We start from the raw sequence: 27,125 nt of genomic DNA, 5'->3' as shown, positions 1-27,125 counted from the left end.
CTTAAGCCAATGTCCCACTTTCAACTGGTTGCCATATCTTATTTATTTCAAAGATAATCATCTTTTCAGATTTTTTATAGACCATTATTAAATTTTGTCATTTTCATGTGCGTGTACATAGCATTCAAAAGAAAGATAAAGAAAAGTTAAGTATGATTAATAAATGGGACCATTATTTTTCGTAAAATTTTACAAAATTGGCTTCATATTGTTTGAGTTGAAGAAAACTTACATCCCAGAAAACCACTCTCCCAATCATAGTATAAAATACCAAAATGACAAAATATTACTTGATTTTGCAATAAATGCATATCTTTAAGGCAGTGCATATTGATATAAGAGATAGTTTGGCCATTGCTTGCAATTAAAGCCAATGAAATAAACATTGAGAAAGATTAAAAAAATTAGATCGCTTCGCAGATATTCGAAACGCAATCTATATTAAGTCGACATTCATTTCGGCTCATTTGCAAGAATTCACTTCAGTACTAAATATGTAAAATCCCATCAATCTGTATCGACCGTATTTTATCTCAACAAGTGCCTTAAACACAAACGAACAGTCTGATATAAGGCAGTAATACTACAACCTTTCGACAACACGACGTAGTATAAAGGAAGTCAATTCTCTTGACAAAAGTAGATAGAAAAAAATATCAAAAATATGAAAAGAGATAAAACTCCAAGGAATGTTAATTGAGGATAACGTCGCCTAAAATATGACATTCTATACTAGCACTAGTGTCATATTATGTAATGTAAACACTTAGGTAATAGCAGACGTATGGGACTATTATTGTAAGGCAGAGGTTTGAGATACATAGTTGCAATGTTGTAGCTGTTGATGGTGGCGGTGTTGTCACTATGTTGTATACGCCGTCTTCCCCTTTGTAGTCTACTCCGCCAGCTAAAACGAGATAAAATATAAGGTTAATTGCAATTGCTTAGAGATGTATCAGATGTATAATAAATATATACATGTATATGTCAATCTATTAAATTTGAATAAGTAATGTTTTGCTCAATTCATTAAGTCATATTAAAGTATGTAGGCGTGTCTGCGTGTACGCGTGTACGTGCGCGAGGAAGAGAGATATAGAAATATAATTGAAAGGTAGTTTGGGTTGAATATTCTGGAATCGTACCTGGACAAATGTTACACATATTAGGGCAATACTCTGCGACATTTGCAAAGTTCCTGCAATCTGTCTTGGTAAACGGCCCGCCGGTTGTGGCGCATGCGTAAGTATTATCTCTGCTCTGGCTACAGTTAACTAAGACATAAAATGAATTTTTAAAAATCAACTTTGGCATTACTATAACAAAACTAAATCTTAGATGTCTCTTAAAAGACATAGACTGTACTGTTTAAATACAAGTATGTATATTTCTGAAAATGCTACGTTATATCTCTGAGAAGTTTTCTTTAAGTAAAAATGGCAATGTTCCAGTTTTCTACTTTGATCTAAAAATTTGAAAATCTTTTTTAAAAAAATTTTACAACTAAAAAACATTTACTGCGCACCTTTCAGTTTTGTTAATCGAAATTCATACTCACGGTCGCAGAGGTCGCCAAAGAATCCCATGGCTGTACTGGGACACGAACATTTACATGTGCTGAGGTCCAACGTCCCTCCGTTATGACATACTTTTCCCAAGCAATCTAAATGTTGAAAGAAATTGTCATTATTTCATGTAAACAGGGAACTTTATCGCAGGCGATACAATTCCCTGATGTAAATTAAGATGATTGATTGATTGCGACCCCCGTAATGCCACCCTTCTGTTCCAACGTGATGTAGTTATTTAATAAAATAAGAAAATATTAGATACCCGTCAATGTAAATTTTAAAATCTGACCGTCTTCCGGAAGACCCAGAAGACGGCCTAAATCCGCCCCTGTATTAAATTGTTAAACTATAAGCTATCAAAGCTCTGTATCCATGAATGAGGGATGAAATGCATTTGTTGAGACCGTTCTGAATGCGACCCTAGTCGAGCGTGAGCGGATTTTTCAACCGACCCCAACCGTCAGCGGCGCCCGGATAGCTCAGTCGGTAGAGCATCAGACTTTTAGGGATAACCAAGTTATCTGAGGGTCCAGGGTTCGAGTCCCTGTTCGGGCGATCTTTACCTTTTTCCTTTTGTTATATTAGTTAGTAATTCTATCGGCATCGAGGGGAAAATTAAAGGCACTCTTTACGGGTCAGAAAAATATCACACTGTCATATACTTGCCCTGAAAAGCTTCTTTGTTTGGGCGATTCACACCTTTTTATCTATTTTGTTAAATCGGCCAGCTTCGTTACACAGGTTAGTTCAGGTGACATGCGTCCCATAGTCTAACCCCAATACCCCAACTAACCCTAACCTGTACTAATCATATGGGAGCCCAGACTTCCATTCCAAGGACTACCATTCCTGTCACACCGCATCGAACGCAATGAGGTTACTTAAGTCAAGGTATGTGTCACTTTGACTCATACGTTAAAAATGTCAAGAACCACCCATATTTTTTGTTTTCGAATGCGTATTGAAAAAAATTGATAAAGAACTCAAAAGGGCACGGGACGGTAATGACTAGACTCAAAGGGCAAAAATGATCAGACTATATTTTATAATTTTATAATCACAGAAAATCCTATACAGCGTTTAAGGTGCTTTTACTGCATACAACAGAACTGTTGTCTGCTTTTTAATACAGTGGAATGAATTTAAGAAAGTATGACTTTAAAAATAATCTCCGTAAAATTCGCAAATTTCCCCTTTGAAAAGAACGAGTAATTACCGTATATGCAAAAGTTTGAAAATATTATAATCTTGTGTGAATTTGGACAGTAAATATACCGGTTTCGAACACGCTGAGGGAAACTTTTCGAGCTTAGAATTACCTTTTTTCTCGTATTAGTAAAGTATTGGTAATTTGATAAATACGTAATCGACAATTGGACATCTCCATTTCTGTGTTCTTAAAAGATTGATATGAAAGGCTATAATAATAAACGTGTGAATTATAAGAAATGAGTCAGAAAGATTCAAGACAGAAAAAAAAAAACTCACCACACAGCCCGTTTTGACAGTTATCTGGACACGCTTCACACCTGTTGTTTCCCTCTCTATACGGTTTGTACCTGGCGTTGGGGTCAGAGGGCGTTCCTATATTTCCTCTGGAAATATAAAAGTCAGAAATTAATACGTGATTTCACAGTTCTTTCCACATTTGTAGCTGTTACACAATTGACCGAAGGTGCTTTTAAACTGGTAATGTAGAAGTAAGAAATAAAAACGTGCTTTCATATCGCGCTCCTTCTAAAGGTCCCTCTAGCTGTTACATAATCGGTTGAATATTTTTAAACAGATTCTGTAGCTGCTAAAACAGCTAGAAGGCTTATGGAAATGAATGCTTTCACAGTCATACACTTGAAATGATGACTTATGTCATTTATTATTTATACATATTGCACAGAACAAACTGAATTTCATCCCTTTTTTATATTCATACACTTGATCAATTTATTATTGTCATAGAAACTAATCTCCAATATTTCTTATTTCCATTGTAAGTAACTAATATTGGCATTAGAAATAGTTTGGCTTATATATAATATGAAGGAAGTGGAAATATGCTATTTCCCGACAATTTCTTGTGATAATTTGGTGGTAATCTCATCCCTTTCCTGGCAGCTAACGTTTTATTAATGGGTGCAAATGATCGTCATTTGTAGGAACTAACACATCGATATAATTGTGATAAAAATGGCTTAAATCAATACGTCGTCAATCTTTTTGCCAGATTTAGGTTCGACAAAGTTGACGCATGAAAATATGTGATTTTGAGAGAAAAAAAAGCCTGTTTCTGGATTGACTGTAATGCCATTGAGGTGTAACAATCGGGAAACCCCGCAATAAGCCAAAGATATAGTACGGGTATCTACATAAAAGTTAGGGGCACTCGATCCTCTTACCATACAATATATGGTATGTTTACGTGTGAAATAAAAACTATTGCGAGGACCGGGAGTCTAACACTAGCTGTCCACTCCTATTTCAATCATTTAACTGTCCCCGCTTAATAGCCTATGATATTCTTCTGTTCTAACCTAATTGAATTTTGTTTTTGTCTCATTTCAATACAGAAGCACATCACTATTTGACTGCATAGCCTTCTTATTATTTGGTCTTCATTTATTAATCTATTGAGTCATTATTTTGGGAAGGTGTTGAAAAATTTTATTTCCGGTGTTTGAACAGGTTAAATTTTGGCAAAATGCGAGGACCGGGAGTCGAACCCGGATCGACTGCTTGGAAGGCAACCATGCTAACCGTTACACCATCCACGCCTGACGCCATCAAGTGTTCATACAGGTTTAATTGGTAATAATATTTTTGCTTATTTGTCTACTGTTCCTAACTAAATGAAATTGTTTATAGTCAATTATTGCTGAATGTTTTTGATTTGAATACACTGCTCATCGCTTATTAAACCATGGAGTAATTATATTTAAGGAAGGGGCGCACAAAATGAATTCTTCTGCCCTCTACCAGGGTGGCAGATATAGGCAAATTCTCTAAAAGCCAGAGAATCAAATGACTGTCTATTTTAAGACATATCTGTGAATATCTTGTCAAAAATCAATCTGTCGCCGTAGCAGAGGGTAAAATTCTATTGTGCTTTACTACTAGGACCGGGAGTCAAAACCAGATTAACTGATGGGAAGACAGCCATGCTAACCGTTACACGGCAATAATACAGCGATCTTTAGGTCAAAATCTCATATGAAATACTCATTCCAAACGGTACGAATGTCGTGAACCGTTCTTTCAAATCAATGACAGATAGGATAAAGAATGTAATTTACTACATGTACTTCGTGTACAGATCTTCACTTCTGCGTGCAACAAACATCAAATCGATAGCTTTTGCACATTTCCTTGATTGGATGCGACAGTGCAATGTTTCAAGTGAAACCTTGAATAGGAGCTTTCGTCTTCTTGATCGTTATTTTCTTTCCTGTATCTCAAGCATATCACTTTTAATTTTGGCGTGTTATCAAAATTGTAAAAAAGAGGAAAAATATAAGTTAAAAGATAAGAAAAACTTTAACTATGTACCAACGTTAACTATGTACCAATTTTCATAGAAGCAAAGCTTTACTTACACTTGGGCATAATCACAAACAAACGTCCTTGTAACGCCGCACATTGCAAAACCGCATCCGATCTTTGCCGACGTCGCCCATGCCATCTGAAACAAATACGGTGAACATGTATTAAAATAGGTGTAGTGTTTGATGGTTTAGCAAATAATTTTCAATTATCCCTATTTTAAGCAGGACATATGACCATATGGTTTGACAAACATATAGCAAAACGTCCAGCGGGTGTCATATGAAATCAAAAGCACAAAATACTCTAGAGTTTAAGTCAAATTAGACATATTATATGAACATCAGTATTACTGAGAAATCAGAAAGGCAACTTCCATACGAGCCAAAAATAGTTTTTACCCAACAGCAACACGTATTTTTAATGAACATATCGATTTCATTTTATTTTATTGAATCTTATCTAGAGATCATATTAATTTTCATTTTATTCTTTTACTGTATAAACATGACAATAAATAAATAATTTTTTAATGAGTATAATCCATTTTGGATGGTTATACCTGAGTGTAATGACCGATGGCCTTTCCATTAATAGAACCAAATCCGTATTTGAAGTCCTTCAACTCGCCCCACCACGCTTTTAGCACCCCACTCCAAGACGTGTAACCCCACGCCACGTTCTGGCCCAGGCGGTTGAATCTACCTGGAAAACATGGGAAACATAATTATGGCATTTTGGTACCCTCTACCAGGGCCGCAATTATTATTATTATGTGGACATTTTTGCCGAGTACAGAAAATAACCGTGAATTTAACCAGAGACATATTTGTGAATATTTAGTGAAAATTCAATCTGTGGCCCTGTTAGAGGGTAGTATTTTCAAATTGGTACTCTCTGCCAGGGACACAGATTTACTTTTTTCACTAGACATTTACAGGTATGTCTCTGGCTTATTTATGACACGATTCTCTGCTCTAGCGCTGATGAAAAATGCACATAATCAATATGGTAGAGTGCAGTATTTTGAAAACTGGAAATTTATATAACCTATATTCCTCTCTCCCCCTATCCCCCCTCCTCTACCACAAAATATTGAATGATTTTATCTCTTTAGACAGAAAGTTTAGTGAACTATAAAGCAATACACCTAGGCCCGATAAAAATATCTCGAAGTTAATCCCCAAGTTCGGTTTCCAGGCGTTATTACGGTTTAGTTCCTACCTGGAATGCTCCTTAGAACGCCGTCCTCATGTGGGTTACTGTATGTGGGGCATGTGTCGGCCCACCTCTGTGCTAGCAACGCCACCTCATCATCCCAGTACTAGATGATAAAACAATAGGTGATATATATATATATATTAGTGCTCGTTAACTTAACGTTGTGCTTGTTAATATGAGGTGGGGTTCGTTAATATTGGTGTTTGCGCTCGGGAATCTGAGGCTCGTGCTAGGAAACGCCTAATCCTAGGCCTGCAGATGTTTAATCCACCTACGTCAGAGTGATACTTCAGGATTCAGAATCTATATCATGCATGTTAATTTGGGTCTTAGTCATTATAATACGTACTTATACCAAAAATATTTATATACCACTTTTAAATTTCACTGCTCAGACTAAACGTACCATTTTTTGCATGTTTGCTGCGAGGTATCGAGTTTTGCTGCGAAACTCGTTGTGTAGGTTCACTATCTCTCTCTTTTCTGAATAGGACACACCTGTAAGTGAAGACAATAAATCATAATCAAAATCAATAATGTGATAAAAAAAGTAAAAAGTATGGATTTTCCAATAATTATATGTCTTCTTGTCCCTAGTTTCATATGCAAAGCGTGCCAAATTTTCAGTGCATTCTACATGCAGGCAAAATATCTGCCTACTGTATTTTGAAATACAGTAAATATTAAAATACCGCAAATATCGCACATGTGCCTTAAAGAGCTCGGGGTAATAAGTTTGTCCCCAAGAGTATATTTTATACTATAATATTTCTGAATGTCACTTGCTGACATAAGTGGAAGTAAAATTGGATGGAGTAAAACAACAGAAACCGTGAACCTCAAAAGAAAAATAGTATAGGGTGAAAATAGGAACGTATATAGGTGGTTGCAGGATTTCGGCGATTATAAACGTTCTCCTTACAATCCCACCATTCCCTAAAACCCCTTACACTGGACGGCGTTCTTTCTGCGTCCTTTGTGGGACCATGAAACTGGCATCGCTGTGGTCGTAGAAAGAAAGAACAAGCAGCACTTTGGTTGCAAAATGAATGCCCATTGATCGGTCAGTTGTCGGCATGTAAAGTATTATTTTTTTACTTTCAAACGGTGCCGTACTACGGGACGCAGAGAGGACGCCGTCCAGTGTAAAATGGGCTAAATTATTCATCTGTTTGTGATACTATTAAGCGTAAACTGCGGCTTTGCGTAATGTTTGAAAAGAAATCAAGACCTACCTGAAATCGCCAGGTGGACGTCCTGAGAGGGTTCCAAGCAAGCCGTGTGTCCGGGAAAGACCTTGAATTTGTCGTGGCATGTCTAAAATGGTTAAAATGTTTTGATTTTGTTTTTAAATTAAAATGTTAGCACACACACACACACACACACACACACACACACACAGAGAGAGAGAGAGAGAGAGAGAGAGAGAGAGAGAGATAGGAGTAGGAGAAACACATTATGATTTCTCACTTTATTGAAATTTTATATGAATATCGTTAAATGTGAAATTACATTACAAGAATAACATAGGACTCTGCATGTGACATATACTTACAGGAAATTATGTACAGATAAAACTCGAAAAAATCAATATCTAAAAAAAACACCCTATGAACAGTTGTTAAGCAAAACTCATAGCAGATAGATAATCAAATAAACTACTGACTCGTATATGATGAATGTAGACGAAACGCACGGCTGCCTGACTTTCTTCAGTCTACACCTCTCATCTGTTGCCCCTATACTTTATCTATTTTTCTTGCTTATTCAAATACTTCCTCGTTAAATAAAAATTAGACCTAGATCACCTTTTAGCGGAAACAGGCCTGAGTGCAATTTAAAAGGGGGTCTTTTCAACAACAAATCCTTCACAGGTAGGCGTCTTTAACAGGTAGGCTTATATATGATGACCCCGCCTTTTATTGCGAGACGCGAGTTCATGCATTCAAGTGAAGCCCTCCAGTGCAATACGACGAGAAATAAGGCAATAAAAGACTTCAAGGAGAAATTTTTCAACGGCGATTTTTAAATATATTGGGGCTATTACCCTTTATAGTGTCTTTGTATATCGGATAAGGACCATATATACATATATCTAGACCCAGAACAACTTGTACAAGAGTCAGGCATCGTAAATTATAAAATTATATTGAGAATAACACGACGCTTAGCCTCACCTGACTTTCTGCTTTGACTGATGTGACAAGGATTGTCCATAGAACGCTATAGCCCAGTGACCGGTGGCTTTGCCCCGTCATCTTCGTATACAGGGTGTATAGTATCACACACTCTATGGCTGGGGCAAAGTACTGGTGCTTGATTGATTAGACTCGGTCGTCGAAGGGGTGCTGATTTTTGTAGTGGTTACTCTGAAAATACTGGATTGTTAATGAATATAGAGTTATACACCTGGGAATTTTAAGGTCCGTTGAGAGACAGACTTAATCCTTAAATAGGTTCACATGAAAAAAAAAAAAACTCTTAGCTGTGACTGAGTCATCCCTTATCTATGATAAAGTTCAACTCATGACTACCAATCATACCACTCTATGCTCATATTCTTTAAATATTTTGTTTACGTTTAATCAGTGTAATGACCCAGTTCATCAGCGATTTAAAATACAAGAAAGAAAGATTGTCAGTAATAGAAATACAGTATATCATGGCCGTTATAACTAAGGCTATTCATTTTCAATGCATATTATAATAAACACGAAAACATTCAAAATTTAAAGAACTCCAAGTGATAATCAAACGCAGAAAATATTTCGACAGATAAATCCCAACACGTTTCCCATACAATACATGATAACAACAGCATTAAATCCCCCTTGTGAGATCTTTATTTACAGAATTACATTAAATTACTCGTCTCAGAAAAATTATTTATCCAGAAATGCCACTCAAGGTTTGTATAGTACAATGTATGGTTAGCTTAACTGAGAAATCCCCAGTCTGACAAATCCTACAAATAGGTTTCCAAATACCAGGCTGAGCGATACAATCACATACAGAACAACGGATCGATAACCAACGACTGACAACAATATATGGGGATATGCCAGATGTTCACTTGAGCGCCCTTGGTGGGTAGTACCTTCAATGCAGCAATAACATTAACGGGATGTACTATTGTGCGGCGCATCGCACTAAGTCCGTTTAGAATAATACATCGACATATCTTGCATGTCACTAAACTGGGGTTTAGTCATGTTTAGTGGGCCTACATTTGTTGGGAAAATCGATGGGGTTTAATTGACCTTTGCCCCCCTATGGGAAAATCTCATGTTAGTAATTTGTCTTAATGTGCTTCGACAATTTTACAATATATGATGCAATGCGTGCAAGGTATCTATGCTATATATTCTATTGTTATTATCAGTCTCGAATGAGGTGTTACATTGTATGTTTATATGGCCTCGATACCTGTGTCTCATAAACAGACTTCCAGCGTCACCAAGTATCCTGACCGTTAGCGAATATTCGTAGCTTTCCCATTCATCTTCAGTACCCTTTTCCTTCTTCGTTATCACAAGGAAAGAGATATCCACTTTCTTAGTCACCGCGCACCACTAGTTGCAATACATTATTGGAGTCTTTAAACCCGCATCCGTACACTTTCTTTCCTCCATCACAGGTAATGTGTAGAAACAGAGTGAGCATGCTGTGTTTATGAAAGCATTACAATCAAAATTCCTGGTTTCAGTTTTACTGCTGGTTGGCAGAGAACCCGTAAACACAGTGAAGAGAAACGACCATCTCCCGAATGTTAAATTTTGATACAAAGCTTGTCTGGATTCGTGGCGTGCCCCACCCCCATGCACCCCCCTCCCTCTAGCATACTAGAGGATATCACTGAGTTAATACTGGATATAGAGTACATTTTTTTACAATATATCATGCTGTTTTGTCCCATATCACACTTGTAAACGATTACTTGTACCTCATCGGCAATACACGGGAGACGCTATCTTTACCGTTCTGGTGGCTTACGGAAATGAAAGTAGCTGGCGTTTATAAATGGTGTCTATCGTTTTATGTGTTAGTACACGTACTTAGTGACTATCTCTCTAATTCGTACCCGCTTACCTGTCTACCTGTGTGTGTTGTGACACTCCAATGTCTGCTGCTACAATATTTTGAATTCCACAAAGTTGACTGATCAGTCTATGGCCGGCAGATATATATATATGAATCATCCGTCATGTTTAGAAAGTTGAAATTCCCCCATCTGATATCACGACATTGAAGGTCCTATATTTGTGTGCGGTTTTTACCTGGAAGCAACCGACCTGCCTCTTGTCTCGTCGTTTGTGACTAAGACTGCGTGCCACACGCGCCCTGTGTCACACGTTAATGTCACGGTGCTTAATGCCGTGTGTCCGTGAAACATCTGACCACACACTCGCGCGTTTCTGTCTCTTTTATGGCTGTCACTACTTAACTATCAGCCTGGGACGCGACCTCCGTCGTTGGCTACTTTATTAATCAACGCGAGACGCTAGATAAGATGCGTGTTAAACGTCTGAGAGACACAGGTCACAAGGCCTGCAAGGCGATCTCCGGTATTATATTATATCGGAGGTTTATTACAAGGTGTAAAAACAAGCGTCTTTTGACTGCACGTTCACTGTTCTGTTTGACAGGTAGCTGTAATGTGGTGGCTCCTTAAAGTACAGAAACAGATAGTCGCTGTCGTTTTAAATGTGTGGCACGCTGCTGTTTGTTGTACAATGTATGTAGGTCGACGCTTTCTGCTGGTAGCCTACGACACTCTTCACCGGCCAACTAGTGTCACCGAAGAAGAGAATATACTCCAGAGTCCTTCACTGGATCAACGCCCCTCACTTTGAACTTTGGTGACTATAAATAAGCCTACCTGAGCGTATTTGAAATGGAATGACGATTTAGGTCAAGTAAAGAATATAAAGCGAACAAATGTATTGTGCACGCTCTGACAGACATTAAGGCCTTTGTGGCGTAGGTGGCTGTTAACTTAACGTATTTTGTCAAAGCGCATATAGCGGAATTAAAGGCAGACTACTGGTTAAAAAGGCAGGCCCATAGCCAGGGGGTGGGGGTTCGGGGGGTTCGAAAGAACCGCCCCTTTTAGTGGGAAAAGGTCCACTCTGGGTAAAATTTGATCTAGGTTCATGAAGTTTTTATGGGAAAAGGTCCACTTTTTCAGAAAAAGACCCCCCCCCCCCCTTTTGTAATTGCCGGCTACAGGCCTGAAAAGGTATAACGCTATAAAGGTATAACGTTCCTTTTCTTTCTGAATAATCTAAATATATAAGGTCTTTTAGCGAGGCGCAGATATTAAGACTTTGGAAGCACAGGGCTTCCTTGATTAGATTTAATATAGCAGAGGTGAAAAACTACTTTTATGGGCTCACTTTGAGCTCACAAAACCATTTCAGACGATGTTCTATAACTGTTCACGGTACGTGTATTTGTAAATTGCAGCACTCTGCGAAGCAACTGCAAAACATACAGAATTGTCACCGCTTTTTGTTTAACATATTATTCAAAAATATAATCAAAAAATTGATGGGGAGGGGGAGGGGCTGAATTAAAAGTTGCGTCTTTTTGCGTCACGGGCCTGTAGGCCCTACACTGTAGGCCCCCCTACACAATAGGCGAATGTGTATGTGCCTCTACCGGTTGAATTATTAAAAGGACCTGCTGCTAATGAGATAAGAAATCCACATTGTACCCTGCAGATATATTGGTATATGGCAGTTTACACGGCCTTTTCTGTCTCATAATTTCTCTTAGCTGCGGCATACATGTAGGCCTACTTGTGAAAACCTTAGGGGGTTACACCCCAGTTTGCTGTAAGCCTGTTGTTAAAATATCCTAGATTAAAGAAAGCAAAGATGATGTAAGTGAAGAGTGTATAAGAGATATTCATATTACTTAGGGGGAAATGACACTATCATCAACAGTACTTAAAACAAAATAACACTTAGCCCGAGAATAGGAAAAATCGACGTGAAAATACCTATTTATAGTAAAGTGTAGTACGTCATACAGCTTTCCAGGTCACATGACCATGTCACATGATTCTCTGACCCGTAAACAAAATGGCAGGTAACAGGTTACCAGTTGAGGTAAGTTTCACAGGTCCGAAAACGCATTTTAAGCCGTTGTCATCTTCGCGATTGTAGTTTATTCTGGAGAAGGTGTATCCATGTGTTAATAAGACCACAAAAATAAACTTCAGGAAGTATGAGAAGATGTGGTGCGTTGAAAATGTGATGTCTCGAACTGTCAAAATATTTCTATCCCGAGTCACAAGACGCTTACACAACTGTGATGCACGTTGCAATGTGCCAGTTTGGTCGCAATTTTGACGCATTGATTATAAAAACACTGAATTATACTTACATTAATGTTAAAAGTTTAGATGAACCGGTAGCATACTGCCGCTGGGATGTCCAGTATATATTTATTTTAAAAATACACTGGTAAATACGTTTTTTTTAAATATTAAAAAATATCTTTATTATTTTTGACAGGTTATCACCCATATCATGAGGTTCCTAAGTGTCTCAGACCGTAAAGAAGCCTGCTTAGTGAACAAGATCTGGTATGAGGCCTACTCGGACCCTGTAATACAGAGAGATATTGTAGTGACATTCCACTCCCATAGCACATACTGTAAGGAACCTTTGTCGGGTCTGCGGAGACGCCAGACCCCAAATTTAGTCCTCAACGAGATAGATGACTCTAATAAATCCAAGGACATGATCCTGATGTCATGTCAGTATCTTAGTGAGAACTTGCAGAGCTTGTCACTGAAAGGCTGTGAGGTGAGTGTTGGGACTTTCATGACTTTCATCAACCAGTGCTGCACCCTGGTGAGCTTAGATCTCAGTTGCTGCAATAACTTGTTCATGACAGGCACCCTGCTCCAGAATGCGGAAGAAAGGGAGAAACTGCAGAAAGTTTTAGAAAATGTGCGATATTTGAACTTGAGCGGGATACGCTTCCTCTCTGATGTTACCTTCAACAGAATGGTGGAGGTGTGCTGCAACATCGAGTCCCTCTCTCTGGCATCTTCGCGCATCACATTCAACTCAGACCCTTACAAGAGAAACACCGCACATGGCCCCAGTGCATCCTTGCTCACTTTTGAAAACATTATGAAATTCATCGAGGACAACAGCAATAAGATCAATGCTCTAGACTTCAGCCGCACCTCCATCAATGACGAGGCACTCCTAACAGTGGCCAGCACAAAGGGTCTTAAACTTCAGAGACTTGTCCTCCACACTTGCAGAGAGCTGGGATCCGAAGGAGTTGTGGATCTCTGTAAGACACAAAAAGACTTGGAACACTTGGACTTAGCTGAGTGCTTTGAAGTGGGAAACCAGGGGGCTGGTGCCGTCATGAGGAACCTATCGCTGTTAAAATTCCTCAGGCTTGAGAAGTGCAGGTATGTCACTGACGTGGCCGTGAAAGGGTTACACCAGTTACATAACCTCGTCCACCTCGACCTTTCTGCTTGCCATCAGGTCACCTCCAAGGGGTTAATCCGAGGGATCTGTGAGAAACCCCCCACCCTGCTCGCCCACCTCAACCTGAACTGCTGCAGTTACGTCAATGACAGTTTTGTGTTGGAGGCGTGCAGGGCTCTCCCTCAGCTCGTCCACCTGGATCTGGGCTCCTGTTTCCCCGTTAGTGATGTGGGCGTGAATGGGATAGCTAAGCACCTTCCCGCCCTTCGTTTTCTGAGACTAGCCTGGTGTAAGAAGATGACTGATTACGGATTAACGGGTCTCATCGAGGAGGTGCCCCCAGAGCACCATGAACACGACAACGAGGGCCAGTGCAAGTGCACCAGGAAGGCGAACGTTTCAAATATCTTCAACCCACCCAAGGACCCACACACACTGGAAAACGGCCTCCTCAAGCTTTCGGTTGAGCGCACTGCTGATAAATTGAGATCTGGAACTGTTACTCCTCTTTCTAACCTAAAGGCTCTTCGATCCCTGGACATTAGCAACTGCCCTCAGGTGACAGACGCAGGGTTGGTGACTGCCATTAAATTCCAAGAGTTGAAGTCTCTGAATCTTAGCTTCTGTCCCGATCTCACTGACGCCACGCTGAAGTCCGTTGCCAAACACAACCCGAGCCTGGAGTCCGTCTGTCTCAGTCGATGCAACCAGATAACTGATGCAGGCATCATGGGAATTGGTGCACGCCTACAGCGTCTCTCCTCCCTGGAGATTTCCGGCTGCGATAAATTAACAGATATTAGTCTTCAGGCCCTGGGAAAGAATTGTCATCGCCTCAAGATGCTGGACGTGTCCTACTGTAGTGGCATGACAGTTTATGGTGTGAGCCAGTTGGAAGCCAGGCTCAAGACTTTGGTCTCTGTGAAGAAAGCATGTGTAGGTGCTGTAGGAGATACTACAAGGCTGTTTTTACGCCATTGAAATAGTTCATCGTGAATTTTAAAGTAAGATTGAGGTAATTCTATTTCTTTTAACCAATTCACACTATTTTCACTGAATTGATGATGAATTGGAGGAATTGGTTCACTAAATTTCATATTGAATTTCTTAAGCCAAATTATATTATCTTATTATAAGCATTTGAGAAATGAACAAAATGGTAGTTGGATCAGAAAAATTTTTGGTTTGTGTTTGATAATTTTTATTTATCATTTGGGAAATGTTTGTTATGCCAGTAACAGTTTGAACCTTATAATTGTATGTGTTCACTGTTGGCTACTCAGGAAGACATGGTTTGACATGAAAAAGGGGTGTGTGTGTGGGGGGGGGGGGGGGGGGTGATTGTGAGAAAAAATGTATTACTAGTATTTTTGTTTTCTGAAACATGGGTTATATCCCGGTAGGGTGGAGGTATTATGTTTAACTAATAATGATGTTGATGTTTGTCACCTTGACTAAAGACGTTTGCTCGAAAAAGACTCTGGACCTTTTGAGAGATTCGCTTACCCCCACCCTTCATCTTTTCCACATCCTAACATCTAAGAGTAATATTCAAGAGTGTATTTCATAATACTAGTATGCGTATATTTGTGTTAAATTTTGTTTTGTGTTCTATATTATAGTATAAAAGGTATAATAAATAACTGTGCACATTTATGTATATGTTTAATGAAAATTGGTCATTCCCATTGCTGTGATACTAACTTAAAATTGAAATGTAAATCTAAAGTCGGTATGACTTTAGGTATTATCTTGTACATGTACAGTGCGCATGTGTATACATGGTAAGGTGGATTCAGACATAGATGGACTGAACCAGTATAGGTCTGAATGACGTCAACATGGTGCTTGCTATAGACTTCCCAGGGAGCACTGACCTTGGTGAATAATGGAAGGACTCAGTCAGGTTGAATTCTTGTGTTACTGTCCTTGTCTGAGGACACCACAGTTAGGGGCCACATTGTTTGACTGGGTCTATAAACTAATGTTATGTTGTTTAAATTTGATACTTATAGTATCAATACATGTTAAGTGAAGAAATTGCTAGCCAAAGAAAGTTTTTGTATATAGTACAAAATGTAGATATATACAATGATGACTTGATATTTTCAATGGGCAAAAATTATCAAACTTTCAGATATATCAGTTTAAAATCATAAAAATTCTATTTTGCATAGCATTTGTGGTGCTTTTAATGCATAGAATAGAACTATAGGGTAGTCTGATTTTCAATTTTGTTGCAACCACTCGATAGGAATGCTCTTATTTTAAGAAATATGCCTTTAAGAAATACAGTATCTATAAAATTCAGTTTCCCTCCTTTTGAAAAGATCGAGTCATTACTACACATTAGGATGTTAAGGAGTATAAGATTAAATCAATGCAAAAAAGCTGTAAACCTAAAATATTAAGTGTATAGTACAGGTGTATATATTTATTTATTGTATTGTATTTTTAAAGCACTCGTTGCCATTTTGTGTTGTTTTCCATAGAATGTTATAATTGTAGATCAGTACATGTTTGTTTGCGAAGGAGCAAAGATGAAACTGTTTGTAATTTTCTGAAGTATGTTTTATTTCGTTTCTTGTTGTTTGGGACAGAACAGAGCCTTCAAGGCTTCTGATACTGAGATCTGCAAGTGAATGTGATTGCACTGAACTGTGATATTTCATGGCTGCCATAATAACTACAATAATAATAATAATAATAATAATAATAGTGCCTTATGCCTGCCTTTTACTATAGTACTGATATTATTAGTGCATCGTACTAATTTATCTGATTACTGTAGAATAAAGATTAACTTGGGCTAAACTATCTGACATACTCATACAGTAGTATAATGTAGCAAGAAGTGTATTACTGCCCCAAGGAGAATCCTCATACATGTACATGAGCCAAGCGCACAATGAACATTTAATTTATTAAACTTGGATCCAGGATTGAATGGCTTTGGTAAAATGAATGTAATGATCGTACTTAATAAAGTGTCTGTACAATGTACATGTAGCCGTCACCTGTGTCTGTCTTCACTGTTGCCATCATCCTCGTCGCCATGCACTTTCATTGATAGCACAATAAGTGGAAAAATGTTTCACCTTTTGTCTTCAAACTTAGGGAACTGATGAATATTCACGAAATGCAGGTCAAGCTTGAAAATCAGCATGATCGGGCCATTTTTTCAAAAGTTATTATTATTTTTTTGTCTTTTTTCAGCATATATGCAATACTGTTAACATATTTCAAGCAAAACCAATAGGCCTATTGTTTTGAAACTCACAGGAATGATCAATCCTACTGAAATACAGATTGAGTTTGAAAGTCAGCTTGATCTGCCCATTTTTTTTTTTTTTTTTTTTTTGGCATATTGTATCCACTGTTATACAGATCACATGAAAACCGTGTCATATTTTGCTTTTAATTATGCAGGACTGATTCTTAGGACTAGTATACAGATCAAGTTCAAAAATTATTTTGATCGGTTTAGTTGATGAATTAATGCCTTTTCTGTAAATAAATGGATTTTCCTCAGATTCAATTACTAGGCATGTTAACAGTCAGGCCTACCCAACTACCAGACTCGGCACCGAATGATCCAGAATTCACCGGTAAATCGGACCACACTACCCGTTTTCAAGGTGTGTATCAGATCGCATTACATAGTATCAGACGTGACACCGCTCTTGCCTAGTACGCGACGTGATAGTGACGATTATCAGTGGGGTTGAAAAACATTGCATCACCACTCAAAATTTGTTCAGGGTATGATACTGTGTAATACGATCTGATACACACCTTGAAAACGGGTAGTGTGGTCTGATCTACCGGTGAATTCTGGATCATTCGGTGCCGAGTCTGGTAGTTGGGTAGGCCTGACAGTCTCATTATTAAACTAATTAGATATGTAAAAGTGTTTTTTTTACATTTTCTGCATCTTAACAATATATATAACATCAGTTGCTGGTTTAGGCCCTTGTTCTTCATCGACCCCAAGGATACATATGTTGCTTGCCTTCTTCATGGTAGAACAGCATTTCCTTTTTTTTTTCCAGTTTTCTGGTGAAAGAAAAAAGTGATCATATGGTAATCAAGCAGTGTGCATCAGGTCATCCTTTTCTTCTGTCTTCAAAAGTGCGAAATGCATTTTAGGAACTGTTTCTTGAAAAATGATTGCTTGTTAACTAACTTTTGTTAGCTAAAAGAAAAAATATCTTCTATCAGAAAAAAATAATATTAAGAAAAAAGCACACCTTGCCAAATATGCATATAATAATAATAATAATTTATTGAGCACAGAAATGTTTTTACATTTAAAGGCTCTATAAATACTATGTACGAAATTTATAGGGAAATAGTTATAGTAGTAAATGAATGAGAAAAATAAATATAGTGTTATACAATATGCATTATAAAAATATACAAGTAAAATGGATGAGATTCTTAATGCGTTCACAGGTAACATTCGCTTTGGGGTCTCCATATGTAGGGAGTCACGGCTACCCAAGTGAAAATGAGTCTTTGAAAAAAGTCAACGTTGTTTCTGAAAAAGATAACATTTTACCATGAAACCTTCTTGTATGTAGATAAAATTTTTACCCAGAAGGGGCCTTTTCCCAGCAAAAAGTTTGTTTTTTTTTTCAAAAACCCGAACCCCCCACCCTACGTCCCTTGTCGTCAAGCCCAGGCAGTGGAAAAAAAACCTGATTCAAGAGATTGGTAAAAAATGGAAACTGTGTTCAATAAGCTCATTCTAGTTTATGATGAAATTCAAAATTTAAAACTGAAAGGAGATAGTTTGAGCTAACAAATTATATCATAAATTTGCGACAGTCATAGATGTTTTTAAAGTAATGTGTAGGCCTATTTCAAATACCAAGCAAAAAAAAAAAAACGTGGCCCTATACTTATGATGGGGTCAAGAAATGGAGAATGATACTGGTCCTTTCTTAATCCAGAATAATTTATATTAAATATGTAGGTAAAGTAAGTGGTATTTCTGCACAATGTGAGGAAAAAAATTAGTTTTTCACCACTATGATTTGAGGGAGGAGGGGGGGGGGGCAAGTCATATCGCTCACAGGGCATTAAAATTAGTGTCTAGTTTCTACTTTTGTTTTTCAAAAACGCACCTGGTAACTAGAAGATAGTTTTGTATTTCAAAAACGCTTCTGGCAACCAGAAACTGGTGTCCTTTGGGGCGCTGTAAGTTAGTGTCTAGTTTCTAGTTTCCAGTTTCATTTTCCAAAAATGAACCTGGCAACCAGAATCGAGTGTCGTTTTTCAAAAATGAACCTGGCAACTAGAAACTAGTTTCGTTTTTCAAAAATTGATTCTCGCAACCAGAGACTAGTGTTGTTTTTCAGAAACGATTCTGACACTGAGAAACTAGAATCGCTTTTGTGGTAGGAGACGAGACTGAACAGAGGAAGAAGCGTCAGGTAGCCGTCACCGCGGAAGCTGTGCTGAATATTTTGGTCCCTCCCCACCGTGCGGTGAGGCCGAGACGACCTCCGATCAGTGGCTACGAATCAAGGAAGCCTTCACCGCGAAAGCCATGCTGAATATTACGATCTCTCTCCGCCGTGCGGGGAGGCCGAAATGCGATTGAATATCCTAGGCCGATTTTGATAGTCTACATGTTCATGTATCTATGCACTTTCCTTTTATCCAATTCTATTCTGATAATGGGTTTGTTTATTTTATCATTACATTTTTACATTATGGTAGACTGGTGTAGTATTTTAAAGCCGTTTTACATGGATTTTAGATTCATATTATTAACAGATCAGAAATGAACTCTGACCGTTCAGTTTGTAGATAACATGTACTGTTGGTTTTATTTGCATAAATGGCTTTAACTTTATTTGTATATATATCATTTCACATTGCATTATTATCGCCGTTTCTGTGATGCTGAAGTTAAGCACACACAAGCGCGTGCGCGCACACATACACACACTGAAACAATCTGCTAAGCTACCGATTGCAGCAGAGAAGATCATTTCTGTTCCCCTTCAGATGGCGCTATAGGACAGTTTGGTTCGTCAAACCTGGCAAAAACTGCTCAGATTGCAGACCATATAAGGATACATAGTGCCATTTTACTTTGGGGTGTGTAAGGGTCTGAAATTTAATTAAATTAATTTAATCAAGTGTATTTTGAAACACGCAGGTAGGAAAAGCTTACTGTGCGTTGCTATTTTAGTACATTGTTCATCAAATTTTGTCTGTCAAACTAAGGTAATTGATAAATAGAAAGGGTGGTCACCAAGCTCTTCCTGCCTCCTACCCCGATGGATCATTTGAAACCTGAACCCTTGAAAGAGATGTCACTTCTTCTTCCGTTCTGAGTGACCAGGGTGTGGATGCGAGCCGGTCGGGATTCTAAGTATATGGATGTTTCAGTTTTTTTACCGATTCAACGAAACGGTCTCAGGCAATGGTTTTAGGTATTTGTCAAAAACTTAGCTTTGATGCATTTAAAAATGGTTTTGACGCATGCATGTTGAACACTGGAGTTTGCCATCCACGAGTGTTTTCCCACGTGATATTTCGTGTCCTCCATGTCTCCTTTATTTCATCACGTACCTCATGACAGTGAAAATTGCATTTGTGCCTCACGTTAACTACTCAGAATTTAAATTGCATCAGTAGAATTAGTAGCGGCAGTAATAAAGTACTTTACATGCGAAATAGTCAAGGTGGGGAAAATTCTTTGGGATAGCTCTTTTAAAAATCTGGTTGCTGAAGTTTAGCACATGTAAGTAGTTCTTGATAAAATTTTCTGTCATAATTATAGTACAGCAAATTAGTCACAATTACAGATTAAAGAACAGGATAAAGGATTGGTGATATTCTTTCATTTCTGATTTTGGCATAACTTCACAAAAAATACCATAATATGTTATATTTCAATCCATTACAGAACGTGACCTAGATAATAGTTACACTGCTTGAGTGATTTTGAATGCAGCCATTTTCAAGGCAAAGGGGGCGAATTACTAGTGTCAATTTTGCAAGTAATGCTCGAACGCAATTTTGATATTTTTCATTTATGGCTTATGTCAATATCACACTGTCTAATCAAAATGCTCTGTCCGAAGAAATTTACCATGATTTTTTTTACCTCCAAATTTTAAAGCCTTTTGTAAAAAAAAAATAAAAAATAAAAAAAGTATTCATTATTAACAAAACTCGTTTTATTTCTCCAGAATAAAACCGCCCCTTGTGCCTTTAAACATGTTGTACTATAATTATGAGTTTGCCTCTGCACCATTTGTTAAACTATTTTCGGTATTCTTCAGCAAGGCAGCAAGTTGTGACTTGACGTTTATTTCAATGCAATTATAATGCTCAAAAAACACGAAAAACTTTTCTAGTCCCGAAAAACTCGCAAATGAAACTCAATTTGACCTTTTCAACAAAAGACGAAAAAAAAGCTACCGTGAAAACTGTTCACGTAATTTTGCACATTTGATGATATTATTAAGTCCATTGAAATGGTTCAAAGAGAAATAAAACATACTGAAGCAGTCTTGAGTTATTGATCTTTCAAATAAAACATAATTCAATCGTTTTTTAAATTGTTTAATGCTTAGCTGGCAAAATTATATCAAAATATTTTTTTTCTAAATAGCGAGCATTTCACTCGGCAATTGGCATGTACAATATTTTCACTCATTTCGAAATCCTGAATTAATTTTTCCAATTTAAAGGCATGCAATGCGGTTAGACCTTTAATAAAGCAAAAAAAAAAATGATAATAAGACATAAAAATCTGGAAATTTCAGCAATTTTCCCTTTAGGTTTATTTGATCCGTTTGGGGTTCCAATTCTATAATTCTATTGCCACGTGTGAAATTCTCAAGTCTATCTCCAAAGCGAGGGTGACTAAAATCTAGTTGCTTAAAACTCGTATCTGAATAATCTTTTGAAGCTTGAAAACTTGCTGTCTTGTTGAGTGAAAAGTGCAACTTTTATGGTCCACAACCGATCATTTTGTTTTAGACGTTTTGTTCATTTTGTTTTAGTAGAGTATATATAAAGTTCACAGATTTAAGACTCAATTTGCGAAAATTACATTAAGTTGCAAACTGATTTGACTAATACAAGTCTACCTGTAGAACTGCATTAAAAGAACTTAAATATATTAAACGATTATTGTTATTTGTGTAAATTTGCTCATCTGGATTGTAGTCTTAATATTACATATTTTTCTTAAGTTGAAATGAGTAGTATGTGCAATATTTTTTGTATTTATTTGTAATTATGACTTGCATATGTGGCACCAATTTGTTGAACTGATCTCACTTAGGCATAAAGATGAAGGGAACAGACATGTGATCCAAATTTTTCCATTTTCAAAACTCTGCTGCTTTTTCACAATTCTATCTCGACACCATCTTCAGTATATCGAGCAGCAGATGCAGAAATGATGTTTATGGTCTCGTATGAGAACCTTGTTTATGTTCAGAAAGTTACGAACCAATTTTGTTACAAAACTTTGAACTTTGAAATAAATGCAAGGTGTTATAAATAATACCACGATTTGTCCCTCCATTTTGCCTAGGTGTGATGATTACACATTGCAATTGCTTTAAAATGCTTTTTTTGCAATATTGTCTTTAGGAGATTTTTTTTCACATTCACCATTGAAGTGTATCTCTTGTATATTATTTGAACGTACATGTATCGGTTGCTGTTAAATGTTGAAATTTATTTCGGAAGCGGCTTGTGATAATTTTTTACAAAACCCGTATTTTTTTCTTTACAAACAATTACTGTTGGACTTTTATGTCGTATTAAATGTAGAAAAAAAAACATTTACAGCACCTTATGGTTAAAATGAAATAAAAACAATGGCAGATACATGGTATTTTGAAAGGGCGTCACATTTTGAAATTCTTGGCAGTTTGGAATATTTTTTGTAACTCTTAAAATCATCATATCAGAGCGAGTTTCTTTCGATTTTTTTTTCTTGCGGTGGTGTGGAGTGAGACAGCTACTAGATCTGCCGTTGTTTTTGTTAAAATGAAATTTAAAAATCTGATTCTTTCTTTATCTGAGATCAAATATTAGCCAAGTAGTTCGTTAGATAGTTTACTTATCAATTCAAACTTGTCTTAATGCAGATATCAATATTTTTGTTTTACATTTCTGAATTTATTGTGATTAAAATATTTTTAAAACTTTTACAACTGGATGTTTGAAAATATGTGGCAGTTTATTTTGCTCGAAATAAAATACTTTACAATTATATGCAAAATGACTTAGCGTTTTCATTGGCTCGGAACTGTAAGGGTGGGGGTTCGATTCGGGTACTTGGAACATAGTAATTCTTTTCCAGAGGTACTTTTCAAAATTCCCTTTAGTTACTATAAAAGGAAAGTCTACCAGGGGTGGGTGGGCGGGAACACTTAGGAGAGTGGATAGCACGCGCAACTCGGACACAGCAAGCTTGGGTTCGAAACCTGGCGCTTCTAGGTCCCAGCAAATTACCTTTTGCAAAAAAATTCCAAATAAGTGATTTAAATTGCGACAAGAAGGTCCTACGATAGTGTAGAAAACAAGTCGGGGCAGTGGCTCAGTGGGTAAGACGGCAGAATAGTAAGCAGGAGATGAAGGGATCGGGATGAGCTAGAGGTGAAAGAAATTCTTTTTGCAAGTTTTGAACGAAGTAAAGCATTTGTACATTTATTATTGTCAAAATGAATTATTTACAGCATTAAAATTTTTCCAAAAATTAAACATTTTGTGCTCTAAGTTATTATGAATTGAAATTTAACAAACAAAAAAGACTATATATCTGTAAATAAAATGAAGTCAAAGATTTTATGCATTTTTAACATTGTTACTAAAAGACGGAATCCTTTGATTTATGAAAATCAAAATAAGTTCAAGATCATAACATTTGAAAGACTGGCAAGGACTGATGAAAGCCAAAATGTTTTTTTTATAACGAATTGTACTTGCCAATTTTTTGTCAAAGTTGACATTAGTACCTTGTCTTCATCGAATTCCATCAAAAACAAATCCAAAGATTGTAACCATTTTAAAAAAGCAAATAATCTTTTATGTTATTGGTGCACTAACGCACACACGCATGTAACCACACCTTGTCCTATGTTGTCTGATGTTTGCACACCAAATCGAACAGATACCAAAATTTCGTCGTTTGTAAAATTCCTGATTGTTTTGCCAATCGATGTTTTTTTAATGTTTTCTTTGCACTAAATCCGAAAATAAATATCATACAAGGCGTAACTGTGGATGAAAATTTACACTTGCAAAGCATTTGAATCAGGAGCGACATAAAGACATGGGCGGTTTACAAGATTATTCAAGTCTTAGCCAAATTCATAATAATATACAAACAAAACTGAAAAGGTTACGCAAAAGTCAATGTCCTTGTAGTTACTTTTCACATTCACTTAAATTTAACTCTGGTTCTCGGTTTTCAGTGATAACACTAAACACAAATAATATAACATGGGCATGCAGGACTGATATCTAACAAAGCCCGTCTTTTTCAATCACCCCTTGTTCCCGAAAAAATTAAAATGTATAAGAATGCAGGACAACTTTAATTAGAACGTTCCTCCGCACATTTTAGGCATGTTTTTCACCTAAAATTCAAACCAAACGAAGTATCAGGTTTACATACACTTTGGTAGAATATGGAATTTGCCATTTAGAGAAACAAAATACTTTGAAGTAACATTTTTAGATGATAATTCCTTAAATTCTTAAATAACTGACCAAATTGTTAGAATGGACTTTGTAAGAGACAAAATAATAAATCCTATAGTCTAATTTTAAAAAAATCTATAAATTTTGTTTAAGAATCATTAATTGTTCTCATCTTTTTGAGCAAAATTGATAGAAGTTGAAGGTATAAAAAATTATTGAATCTTTTCTTAATACTCATTACCTCCCGAAAATTGGGCTTTGCGACAGCTCAAGTGATTTTGAAAATATGGAATACAAAAGGCAATGATTAATATCAGTCCTACAGAAGCATTTCAATGGACAGACGGTATCTAAAATGAAGTCCATTTCCCGTTTTTGTTTTTCGACACTTCTGTTTTGTCTTAAATGGCATATAAATTTTCACAATGCTGGGAATTTTTTTAAGCCAACTACAGGAACAATTTTCTTTTCATAAACGCAACAACGATTTCCAGTATATTTCAATATTTCATTAATTTACATTAATCTTTATTTCGGATGGCAATCTTTACCCCACCCCATGGTTTAACTTTATTTTAGAAAAAAGACATTTGATCCCCGCCCAGCACTGAAAACATCGAGAACCAGAGGGAGTTTATTCACAGCCACAGTGTCATATTTATAATTGTTAAATGATCGTTATATTACATGTGGTCAAATCTGCAGTAACGTGGGCACATTATGCCCGTGAACACAATGTTGGGACTTTTTAATCTTTATACATTTTATTAACAGTGTCTTTTGTACATTTACATCTCTTTCTCTTTTTCGACTGAACACACGATAAATGTTATTAAAAGTTTCCAGTATGAATTTAAGGTAATGGGTTTGAACTGTCTTTCCTTCCCAGATGTCAATATCATTTAAAATGAATAAGAGAACATCTTCAAGTTCAAGTTGCAGATTTGCCCACACATATATATAGTGACAAATAGAAAACATTTCTTTTCTTGAAAATAAATATGTGATAATTTTTTAAAAAAAACAATCACTCTATCATTTTTATACAGACATTATTTCTGTTAAATGTGAAATTCAAATCTAACGTTTTAGGTTCGAAAATAAAAGGGACAGGTGTCAACCGCGACCCAAAAGTATAGATAAACTAGATGGTGTCGATGGGTAGCCATCGCATATCCCCGCACTTCCCCATAGAGCAGCTCACATACACACGCACGTACGCACACACGTACGCACACACATACACACACATCACTGCTTCATCCAAAGGTATTTCGAAATAAATGTAAAAAAATCTACAATGTTAAAAGAATTTAGAATCAACCAACCCCCAGGGACAGCCCAACCCCCTGTTGCACTAAAATTCAAAAGTGCTTATGCACATTTCCGATGATGGGTATACTAATCACCAAAGTTTCAACTTCCTACCTGCAATGGTCTAGGAGAAAATAGCAGAAACTACAATGTGAAAAGAATTCAGAATCAACCAGCCCCCAGGGACAGCCCAACCCCCTGTGGCACTAAAATTCCAAAGTGTATATGCACATCCCTGATGATAGATCTTCCAATTCCCATAGTTTCAATTTCCCATCTCTAACGGTCTAGGAGCAGATAGCAGAAATTACAATGTCAGAAGTATTTAGAATCAACTACCCCCCCCCCCAGGGACAGCCCAACCCCCTGTTGCACTAAAATTCCAATGTGCCCATGCACATCCCTGAAGATGGGTCTACCAATTCCAAAAGTTTCAACTTCCTACTTGCAATAGTCCAGGAGGAGATAGCAGAAATTACAATGCTATAAGAATTTAGAATTAACCACCCCCCCGGGGACAGCCCAGCCCCCTGTGGCACTAAAATTCCAAAATGCCCATGCACATCCCTGATGATGGATCTTCCTATTTCCAAAGTTTCATTTTTTTATCTCTAACGGTCTAGGAGGAGATAGCAGATATTACAATGGCATAAGAATTTAGAATCAACTACCCCCCAGGGACAGCCCAACCCCCTGTTGCATAAAATTCCAATGTGCCAATTTACATCCCTGATTATGGGTCTACCAATCCCCAAAGTTTCTACTTCCTACATGCAATGGTCTAGGAGGAGATAGCAGAAATTACAATGTCATTAGAATTTTGAATCAACTACCCCCCAGGGACAGCCCAACCCCATGTTGCAATAAAATTCCAATGTGCCCATGCACATCCCTGAAGATGGGTCTACCAATTCCAAAAGTTTCAATTTCTTATCTCTAACAGTCTAGGAGGAGATAGCAGAAATTACAATGTCATTAGAATTTTGAATCAACTACCCCCCAGGGACAGCCCAACCCCATGTTGCACTTTAATTCCAATGTGCCCATGCACATCCCTGATTATGGGTCTACCAATTCCAAAAGTTTCAACTTCCTACATGCAATAGTCTAGGAGGAGATAGCAGAAATTACAATGTTATAAGAATTTAGAATCAACCACCCCCCGGGGACAGCCCAACCCCCTTTGGCACTAAAATTCCAAAATGCCCATGCACATCCCTGATGATGGATCTTCCAATTCCCATACTTTCAATTTCTTATCTCTAACAGTCTAGGAGGAGATAGCAGATATTACAATGGCATAAGAATTTTGAATCAACTACCCTCCCAGGGA

At 37.2% G+C, this 27,125-nt stretch overlaps 2 protein-coding genes and 2 non-coding genes across 6 annotated transcripts; 2 read left to right on the top strand and 2 right to left on the bottom strand.

Annotated features, from left to right (window-relative positions):
• Window positions 1-25: 25 nt before the first annotated feature.
• LOC106179149 (cysteine-rich venom protein Mr30) lies at window positions 26-11,283 on the bottom strand. 3 transcript variants are annotated; one of them, XM_013562683.2, is made up of 11 exons: window positions 10,416-11,283; window positions 8,504-8,704; window positions 7,562-7,643; window positions 6,733-6,824; window positions 6,330-6,429; window positions 5,668-5,810; window positions 5,159-5,244; window positions 3,060-3,166; window positions 1,559-1,663; window positions 1,146-1,274; window positions 26-907 (listed from the first exon to the last, which is right to left on the bottom strand). In XM_013562683.2, exons 2-11 carry the CDS (start codon window positions 8,582-8,584, stop codon window positions 750-752), a joined length of 1,083 nt encoding a protein of 360 aa, XP_013418137.1. In that variant the 5' UTR covers window positions 8,585-8,704; window positions 10,416-11,283; the 3' UTR covers window positions 26-749. The 3 variants fall into 3 exon arrangements, with proteins under 3 accessions (XP_013418137.1, XP_013418138.1, XP_086867681.1); XM_013562684.2 differs by having other exon boundaries at window positions 8,504-8,695; window positions 10,424-11,283; XM_087011555.1 differs by having other exon boundaries at window positions 8,504-8,695; window positions 10,416-11,282.
• Window positions 2,040-2,126, top strand: Trnak-uuu (transfer RNA lysine (anticodon UUU)). Its single transcript is given in 2 exon segments — window positions 2,040-2,076; window positions 2,091-2,126. It is a non-coding gene; the product is annotated as a tRNA-Lys (tRNA).
• Window positions 4,268-4,339, bottom strand: Trnag-ucc (transfer RNA glycine (anticodon UCC)). Its single transcript has one exon. It is a non-coding gene; the product is annotated as a tRNA-Gly (tRNA).
• Window positions 11,284-12,092: 809 nt separating the features above from the next.
• On the top strand, window positions 12,093-16,781 carry LOC106180699 (uncharacterized). Its single transcript, XM_087011551.1, has 2 exons — window positions 12,093-12,439; window positions 12,848-16,781. Exons 1-2 carry the CDS (start codon window positions 12,413-12,415, stop codon window positions 14,768-14,770), a joined length of 1,950 nt encoding a protein of 649 aa, XP_086867677.1. The 5' UTR covers window positions 12,093-12,412; the 3' UTR covers window positions 14,771-16,781.
• The last annotated feature ends 10,344 nt before the right edge of the window (window positions 16,782-27,125 follow it).

Source organism: Lingula anatina, chromosome 4 (assembly GCF_051362555.1).
Source record: "Lingula anatina isolate TDL-2025a chromosome 4, LinAna3.0, whole genome shotgun sequence".
Taxonomy (NCBI): domain Eukaryota; kingdom Metazoa; phylum Brachiopoda; class Lingulata; order Lingulida; family Lingulidae; genus Lingula; species Lingula anatina.
Note: the sequence above shows the minus strand (reverse complement) of the source record. Positions and strands in the feature narration are given on the sequence as shown.